Raw genomic sequence first — 9,881 nt, 5'->3', positions numbered from 1 at the left:
AATGATCATACATAGACTTAGGGACTATTGTTGGTGATCAATACAGAATAGTCCACTTGGAAACCTCACATTCATACACGTGGCAAGCACCCAAGAATTAGTGTAGAAGGGATCAACATCCGAGGTTGTTACATGTTGTGCCGAGGTTGTTGCACTAAGTTCTTCCGAGGTGGTTTACCTTTTACTATCGAACTCCTGGAGTATTCGAAGTCCTTGATAACCAGAAGAGGTTTGAGCATGAATGTCTTCAGAGTTGACTGATGTGAGATGATGTGATGTGCACAGTTAATGAGTGTCATGAATGTCAGCCTAGGTTTGTAGGTGGCTGACCTCTTGTCAAAAGTCTATCAATGTAATTAATATGTAATAAAGTTGATGTTACACTAAGGGACGGCAGATTAGGTCACGTGGATCCAATCCAACGGTGACCACGTCGGCGTGATCGCTATAAATAAGCAATTCTTGTATCATTTAAAGGGATCTTGGAATTACAAATAGTAGAATACAATATACTTCCATTGCCTATTATTCATCTTCTTCTACAAATATACTATGTATAATTTGCATACTATGAAATACATCCACGTGTACACTATCTCCTAACAACACCTGTTGACCGTTTTCAGAGGTCAGCAATACTCTCTATTTAATTGATGTGTATATTAAATAACTGGATCTACTATTTAATTGGAACTCGAACATACATGTGTTAATTATACAGTGGCACAAAATATTAAATTTCATACTACGAAAGTAATAAAAATTTTCTTCTATAAGAAGATATTATATGTATTGGTGAAAAGTAAAAATATTACTCTCACCTTTGTCAAGCACTATAAATTCATGGTCTAAATTGTAAGATTCAATCACATAATATCTTGATAGTTGTTGAAGAGTACAAAACCGCAGCCACATACTTCCACCACACATTCCCAGCTCTCTTGTACAATCAACAAATTGCCACGACAAATTCCTTCCCCATTTCATTCGCGCCATTTTTTTCTTAATCATTCTTTTTATCTTTAAACATAGCCTTTAATTACAAGAAAAAAGCCATAAGTACGAGGATGTTTCACATTGAGAGAGGTGGCGTCCTTGTATTGGATGATGAAAGAAAAAAGATTAAAATAAATCAATGCAGTGTTGACACTTGACATCTTACAAAAAATTTCTGCTGAACTTTCCTGTACTTGTTGCAAAACTATAATTACAATCCAGCAAACTTTCACTATTTAATTAATACAACCGTATTATGAAATGATAATACGTGGGATGCCAAGAATCTCTCCTCAACCTGTCTTTCTTTAATGCTGATATTTGGTTAATTATAATTTCAATATTGCTTCTTGTACATTTTATGGATTACATGGAGTTTGACATCCTTTACAAATTCAAAATATATTGGAAAGTGTGTTGAATTCAAAAAACTGGAGAATCATGTGCCGCCATGTAAAACAATGTCAAAAATGATATAAAAGATAATGTACAAGTAGTATGGTCCTTATAATTTATTCAAACGTTGACTTGTAAGTTTCAAACTCAAGGTCTAATGTCAACCGACACTGCTGAACTAATTTCATCCACTTAAGTATCTCATATTTGTCGTAAAACGCATAAATATTTATAGCTGGTGCTACCAAGATCATTTTTTCAAGTAATAACGAAATAAGATTTATTATCAATAAAATTTAAATAAATAAATACTTTTATCATTGTGGTTAACTGTGTATGGTGGAACTAGGTTAGAGTTGTGATCTTTCAGTTCATTTCCTCATGGTAGCCCACAATATTCACGATCTTGTTCACCTTCTAATGCTTACAGTGAGTATCACTTGACTTATCACAATATATTCAAATTTCAAAATATTGGCTTAGTGCCCAGCTTCCAAATTAAGTTGACAATTATATAATTCTATTTAAATTGAGACTAATATCTCTAAGTCTCTATCCAAATCTCATGTGAATAAGACGAGATTTAAAACCTCTAGCTACCATTCTTATACATTTCCAAAGTTCACAAGTGTAATTTAAGACTTACTAATTAAAGCAGATTATGTTTCTTTTGATGATATTTCTTTTTTGTAGTACATTATCAAACGGTTTGACCCTTATTAGTTGAAATTTTAATGATTGAAATAGCTTTCTTTCTTTTCTTTTCTTTTTTTTTTAAGAATATGTGATTAAAGAAGAAGAAGAAATTTTGAATAACGTCTAATGTTATTTTATTGAAAAATGTGTAATTGTTGATCAAAGAGTGAAAAACAAATTATAATTTTAATACGGCCCAAACGAGGGCGATAATGAGATGTAAGAAACAATAAAATTTTAAAAGTTTGAAGTTCTGCAGTTTGATGTAATTTTCGGCCACAAATTGTTTGCTTAAATTATTGAGCGGCATGAAATGAAAGTTAGGGGGCTTGGCCAAGGCATGATTGTGTTAGACAAATGAAGGTAATCAACTCCAGAACAAATATTAATATAATCAAAATATCTCTTAGGATGTGTCGTTAAAATAATCCCTTTTAAAGTTGTATTTGGACCAACCGCAGAAGAAAGAAATAAGGTTCATCCAAGTGGTAAAAGGGGAGGGTGGAGAAATCCTGCTTTGCTTGAGGCTGCCGCGTCAAGGGTTCGAATTTTGAAATATAGATTTGACTCTTGAATAAGTGTAAGTGTACAAGCAGCCTTTCACCCTGTACTCATCTCCCTCACGATGCTCTAGGATAGGGGTGGTGGCGGACCCTTAAGTTTGGGGTTAACCTTTTTTTTAAGAAATAAGGTTCATTAATTTGCGCTTGAAAATGACCAGAGAAGGAATTGGTGGTTTCTAACAAATACAGCAGTTTTTGTTGAACAAGTATTTGCTAAAGTTGTGGACCACTGACTGCATATATATTTTCTTTTAATTAATTACGGAAACTTGATCTTATCAAATTAAAAAATGCACTCCAATAACACCTGTGATTCAAAAAATTCAAACTGTAAAAGACATTTTTTTTTCTAGATTAGAAAGCTTTTTCATACAAACTAATTCATCGAGAAACACGTTAATGCATTATGGGTCACTAAATTTCCGGGTCGCCCATTTAAGTCATCGAACTTCGATTTGCTCTCTTATATGGCTACTTTGTCAACTGTTACGAGCATATTACATTAATTGAACTCATAGAAGTGGATAAGTAGCAAGAATTGCAAGCAGTTGAATGTTGGATAGCTTGATTACACGAAATTAATTATGGATGACCAGTATGCATTTAATCCATCAAAGTACTTAAAATTGTATTATTGTTCTACCTTTCACTATACAATATAATGTTAGTTCAAGCTTAACAATTGAAACCATAAAATTATTTTCTGGTTTAGGAAGTTTTTCCTTAACAGGTTAAATGCAATGGGTCACTTTTTTTTCAACAGATATACAAACAAATCGAAATGGCATAACTTGATTGCACCAAATTAAAGATGGATGATATACAATGCATTTTACTGAGCAAGTTTAGTAACAAACTCCCCCGTAGCCCTGCATGAGTTTTGCCACCAATTAACTGCTTTGTTACCAAAATTGAGGCGTGAGCAACATCGTGTCGCTGCTTTGTTACCAAAATTGAGGCGTAAGCAATATCATGTCGAGAATACACGACAATTACACGCAAATTATTGGAATGATCAGTAATACTATTTAATCAAACTTATCAAATAAGTCAATAGCATACAAGACTACAAGTACCACATTATGTCGACCAACCTCGAAAGTGTGTTCATCAATATTTACTCATTAAGTAGTCTACAAGATCAGTATAAAGGCTCGCGAACCGACCATAAAAGCTTCTCCTGACTGACCAGAGTCTAAACAAACCTCTTGGCAAGTCAAAACTACAAATTTCAAGCCATTGGGGTCACAATTTTTTAAGCATTACCCCTAACAAAAGATTAATAATCCTAAATTAAAAAAAAAAAAATGAAGAAATTGGCAGATCAAAAACCTTCAGCCTCATATCTAACGGTTAAGAAGAGTCGCATGAATCATAATCTACGGCGCTGATGTCGCGGCAGAACTCTTTTGCACCTGATGCCATCTCTTCCCGGTCAAATCTTCTCAATGATTCCAAAATACCCAATTCAGATAACCCCACCCGATCCGTTTTATCAGATTCGATTTTTCGGATTTTTGGTGGAGCGAGCGACGGCTCAACTTCTTCCACCACCATCTCTGCAGCGGCAAGCGGCGGTGTATGCACATCAGGTTGAGACGACGAGCAGCCGTGATCTTCCTGTCATTTTAAATCCAAAGTTTCATAATTACGATCTCGAATTTCGTAAAGAAATTGTGCAAAAAAAAAAAAAAAAAAAAAATTGAAATCTTCAAAAAATATATTCTTAATGAAACAAACGAAGCAAAAAATACCCAAAAGGAAAATTCCATACATTTGAAATTTCCTCATGCATTCGCTTCCTTCGAACCTCTCTTTCTCCTATTGTCGACCCTTCGCTACTTGAAGAACTCGCAGGCGGCGGAGATGTCGATGACCATGGTACTACCTGATTGTCCTCCTCTTCGTCCTCATCAGCAGGTTCAACTTCGTTTTCCACATTGCTTTCATCCTCATCATCTTCTTCTTGCTCTTCCGTCGTGACGGTTCCATCGACACACTTTTCACACACAGAGACGGTGGGTACGAGTTTCCAACCGGAGGCAGACCACGGCATCGGCGACTGACATACGTGACAAAGCAGATTCCTCGAATGCCTAGCCACCAGGAAGTTCGCCGAGTGCACCTTCACGTCGCAGTCCCAGCACAAACTCGCCTGGTCTGATTCACAGTAAATCCTAGCCATTCTTTTACACAACGTGCACCTCATCTTGCCTAAATCCTCTCTAATTTTCAATTTTGAAACCAAAAAATGGTGAGAGAAAATGGAAAATATGGAGGGAGAAAACTGAGGTGTAAGAGGAACGACCTGTATAATTCAACCTGCAGTCAGCAACTCGAAAAAGACTTTTACGTTGTGTTATATTACTCAAACTGCCACAAACGCGAAATAGCTTGTTGGGCAATTCTCACACCGTCCCCAAACATAAGGTATCTCACTTTGGTACTCGTTTATTTTTCTGTTGCATTTAGGTCCCCAGACTGTCTCGTTTAGTACACATAAAGATGAAGAGACTGAAATACTTCAATTTTTCATCAAATCATCAATTTGAAAAGCACTTAACCCATTCTTTCAAGGTTATTTTTGTGTAATATAAGGCCTCCTAAAAAAAATCTATTTTTATGATAAGATTAAAAGTTTGAATGAATCTTCTGTGAGAAATAATAATAATAATAATAATGATAATAATAATAATAATAATAATAATAATGTGATGGAAAATAAAGTTTCAAGAAGAAACAATTAGTAGACCATTTGGAATTAGAGGTCCTCTATCTGTAGACCACAAGACTAGAGTGGACGGCAAAACCTATAGAGGAACATGGAATGAAACATGGTGAACTTAGATTTCAAAACATCATTATCAAAATGGTTTATTCTACCTAAATATAAGCTATGGTCCCATGTAAGAATGAATATTACGTGCCTTTCAAGGGATTATTTGATGAAAAATTGAACGATTTCCGTCAATTTGTCTTTACATGTAACCAAAGAGCAACAATAAAATGAAGGGGACTCAAGTCGCACAAGTAATAATGTTTAGGGACTATAGATAAGAATTCCCCTAGTTGTAGAAATAGACGGGGGCAATATTGTAATTTCGAAGTGGCGACGGACATATTTGTTGACCGGGGGAGTTTGTGTAATTGTGTGTCAATGAAACGACAGCGTATTTGGAATGGGACTGTGTTCCCGTCCGGTGCAAACAATATTTTGATTGGTTGTAATGACGTGGCAGAAGGGAGATTTTGATTTGCTTACGTGGACACTCTGCTTTCGAATCAGGGCCCATGGACCATGTGATGTTCACCTGATTTGTGATTTGGTAGTAGTGGTGTAAATTCATGGGGACCTTAACCCCGATTTGAATTTTGAACAAAGACCAAAATTAGAAAAACCTATAATTAGAAACACTACTTTTAGGCCTATTTCATGGTCACTAAAAATGATAATAATTTAAATTGTAATTTTTAAAATAATTTATAATTAAAAAATATGAAAATTTTTTGAATTTATGTACAGAATATATTATTGTATCAATGTGTTATTAAAAATGAGGTCTCATTTGAGCCCCATTAATTTGAAGTAATGTATTATGTAATAGTGATTGATGAAGAATATGTGGTTAAAAAAAATATTTTTGATTTGCGTGTAATATTATTTTAATGAATAATGTATGATTGAAAATGAGTACTGGAAAAAAAATAATGGAAAATAATATAAAATAATGAGGCTCAAACAAGGGCTAAGTATGTAAAAAATAATAAATAAATAAATAAAATAAAAAATTCAAATAATTGTTGTTAAATAAGGACTTAATTTGAATATTATGAATATTAATAATTATACAAAGATATACTACAAAATAGAATTCAAAAGTTGGTGGGATAGCAGCTAATCAAATAGGAATAGCAAAATAATATATCCCACTAAGACTAAGGTAGGGATTCTTTGTCTTGTCACATAATCAAAGTGGGAACTAGAAATATGGGTTTCCATCATACTCTTATTCTTATGTTATCACGAAATATGAATTGAAATATATAACAATAGGTATAGTCGAAATCCAATACAATCATTCAAGACTTGATATAAAAATACAATTTTTCGCTTTCTTAAATAATTTAGCATAAAATCAATTCAAAATCTCTATTTTATTTTGCATATTTTGAATTCTATACGAAACTAGTAAACTTGAATCGAATTTATTTATTAGTGGAATGATACTCTCAACTCACTAAATTTATTATTTGTCAATAATTTCGTACACTTGTGGGATTTGCACGAACAAGTTTTTGGCGCCGTTGACGAGGAATAAAGTATTTATTGAGTTTGTGGTTTATATAAAATTTGATTTTTGTTTTACGTTATTTTAGGCTATTAATTTCACACATAATCTCTCTCTCTCTCTCTCTCTCTAGCTATTTATACGAGATTTAGGAGAAATCGAGCTCCTACCATTAGATTCTGAAATTAAAAGAATTTTCACACAATGAAGAAGAGAACAAAGAGAAACTAGGAAAATGGCAGAAAATGAAAATCGAAATCAAAATTCAGTTACCACCAGATTCGCCAGAACAATAAGATTCGTCAAGAGCAGCTGCCAACCGTGGAAAAGCTCTTAGGGATTATGTGAATCATGTACCAAATCCTTTGCAACCGACTATTATATCCATCTTTTGGGCATGCTAACTTCCACATTCAACTAGATATCATCAATTTATTTCAAAATCATTAGGACATCAGGTTCTTTGGAAGATCAACCGAAAATCCTCATGAACATGTTCAGGCCATCTTGATGCTTTGTAATATGATTAGTCATGAAGGCATGTCGGTTGACACTTTTCGACTGCTTTTATTCCCTCACACTTTAAAAGAAGGCGCAAGAGAATGCCTAAATTCACTAAATCCCGTGAGTATCATTTCATGAAATAACATGGTGCAGAAATTCACTTTGAAATTCTCCTGCCTTCTCGAGTCCTTTAGATTGAAAATGAAGTCTATATTTTCAATCAAATAGTCCTCGAAATCTATCTAGAAGTATGGAAAAGATTCAAAGATTAATTCAAAAAGTACCATAATCTGAACATTCCTAAGGACTTTAAGTATTACATATTCTATTCAGGCCTGAGACTTGAATTTCACAACTTAGTCAATGCTTCAACGGGAGGGTCAATTTTCGATATTTCATTGGATAATGCTTTAGACCTTTTTGAGAAAATTGCAGAAAACCAATCCATGTGACCTATAAACAGAGAAGTGTTAAGGAAAACAACAAATATTCATAGCACAGATGTAGTGATAGTAATGTTAGCCTAGCTTGAAGTGCTAACAACAAAATTGAACAAACTAACTCAGAATGTAAGCATGGTGCACCAATTAGCACCAGTCTGCAGGGCTGTGGGACAAATCATACAACTACAAGCTGCTCTTTAGCTTCCACACATGTTTACCAGCATGACGAGGTCAATTATGTACGGAACTTTTAGATACAGTAGAATAATCCTTACTCCAACACCTATAATTCAGGATGGAGCAAGCACCCTAACTTTTCATGGTCTAATAATCAGAGATGAGGATGTCAAATTCAGGTCAACCAACAAGAATTTTAGTAGCAACAGGAGAAGTGGTCATCTTTAGATGAGGATCTACTTGCTAAGTACATCACCAATACTGAGACTGTTCTTTCTATAGAAAATTGGGATTGGATGATCCAAAAGCAATGTCAATAATTCTATAACTGGCTGACAGGACATTCATCAAAATTGGAGATAATTTTTTTCTTGTTGATTTCATCATCCTTGATATAGATACTTAACACATGACGTTAATTTTTGGAAGGCCATTCATAGCAACTGCTCGAGCATTAAGATTTTGAGAAAAGTGAATTAATTTTAAGGATGGAAGAAAAATAATAAAACTTCACAATGAATGTTCTAATTAGGCAATCATTTGACATTATGGAATGTCGAAGGATCAACCATTGGGGAAGAAACAAGAACAAGAAGGAAGAATGGGAATTGTTGGGTGGGATAACAATACAAATTTTGTAATTTGGAGGCTCAAAGTTGAATTGAAGAATAATTGCCAGTATAGTCGTTCAAGGCTGAAAACTCTCTTTTCAAGCCACCATAAATAGCCAAAACAACTATAAATAAGCGCTTATTAGAAGACAACCCAATTTTCTTTCATTTTATTTATTTATGCTTTCTAGAATATATGATTAGCAAATTTCATTGCTTTTAGTAGTTTAGTAAGTTTTAATTCTTTTAATAGTATATGATATCTTCATCTCCATATTTTCATTCGAGTTGTGTTTGAACTTATTATAAAATATTCCATGTTATGATTGATTTTCTAATTATTTTGAAGGAATATGACACACGAACACACTGGACAAAGGAAAAGACATAGCAAGTGAGCCAGAACTTTCATACCAATCCATCCACCACCTTCAAATATATATCATAGGAGTACTTAATTCCCTTCTTTGCCCTTAATTTTTATATATTGCTTATTATATTTTAAATATTGAGGACAATGTATGTTATAAGTTTTGGAGGTGAAAAAATATTGAATTTTTATAGGTTTGTGTACTTTTTCGAGTGCCAAAAAAACTAAAATTTGAAAAAAAAATATTTGTAAGCTTATTTTTTTCTTTTTTATGCTTGTGTGTGTGAAATAAATTTACCTACTATGATGAGAATATTTAAAACCATGTGTTAGGCTATAAATTGTGAAAAAATTGTATGTTTGGGTTGATTTATGTTGATTCATGTAAAACTTGATATTTTTTTAACACAATTTATGTTTTGCATCATGAAGGAATAATTTGATTCAAAATTTGAATAGGTTGGGAAAAAAAATATGGTGGACCTTAGATGCTAAATTCAAACAATAACTAAATCATACATCCTTAAACCAAATTTAGAATAGTTAGGAAGTGAATGAACTGTTGTCGGAAGACGTTGAGATAAGTGGGTATTTCATGTGTGCTAAATTTTATGTGGATTGTCTAACACCAATAGGATGAAAATTAGGCAAAAACCTTAAGTTACAGATTGATTTTTTTGAGAATGGGTGTTTGATAAGGGATATTGCACTAATTATTGCATAAAAAATGAAAAGAAAAAATAAAACTATCTTATCATGAAATGTCTCTTCATAGCCTTTATGACTCGAGTGATTAAACATGCAAGGGCATTTAAAACCCGGTGTACTAAAATTAT

At 33.4% G+C, this 9,881-nt stretch overlaps 2 protein-coding genes across 2 annotated transcripts in view; both read right to left on the bottom strand.

The window, feature by feature from the left end:
* The window catches only part of LOC111370182 (subtilisin-like protease SBT5.6), an 8,669-nt gene extending 7,673 nt beyond the window's left edge, over positions 1–996 (bottom strand). Inside the window, exon 1 of the mRNA XM_022991876.1 lies at positions 822–996. Coding sequence (XP_022847644.1) covers positions 822–996 — 175 coding nt within the window. The remainder of the gene's footprint in view (positions 1–821) is intronic.
* A 2,714-nt stretch (positions 997–3,710) lies between these two features.
* Positions 3,711–4,987, bottom strand: LOC111370880 (zinc finger protein CONSTANS-LIKE 9-like). Its single transcript, XM_022992782.1, has 2 exons — positions 4,426–4,987; positions 3,711–4,271 (listed from the first exon to the last, which is right to left on the bottom strand). Exons 1-2 carry the CDS (start codon positions 4,858–4,860, stop codon positions 4,005–4,007), a joined length of 702 nt encoding a protein of 233 aa, XP_022848550.1. The 5' UTR covers positions 4,861–4,987; the 3' UTR covers positions 3,711–4,004.
* Positions 4,988–9,881: the final 4,894 nt, after the last annotated feature.

The sequence above is a fragment of the Olea europaea genome, chromosome 21 (genome assembly GCF_002742605.1).
Source record: "Olea europaea var. sylvestris chromosome 21, O_europaea_v1, whole genome shotgun sequence".
NCBI classification, from domain to species: Eukaryota; Viridiplantae; Streptophyta; class Magnoliopsida; order Lamiales; family Oleaceae; genus Olea; species Olea europaea.
This window is presented reverse-complemented; position numbering and strand designations above follow the sequence as displayed.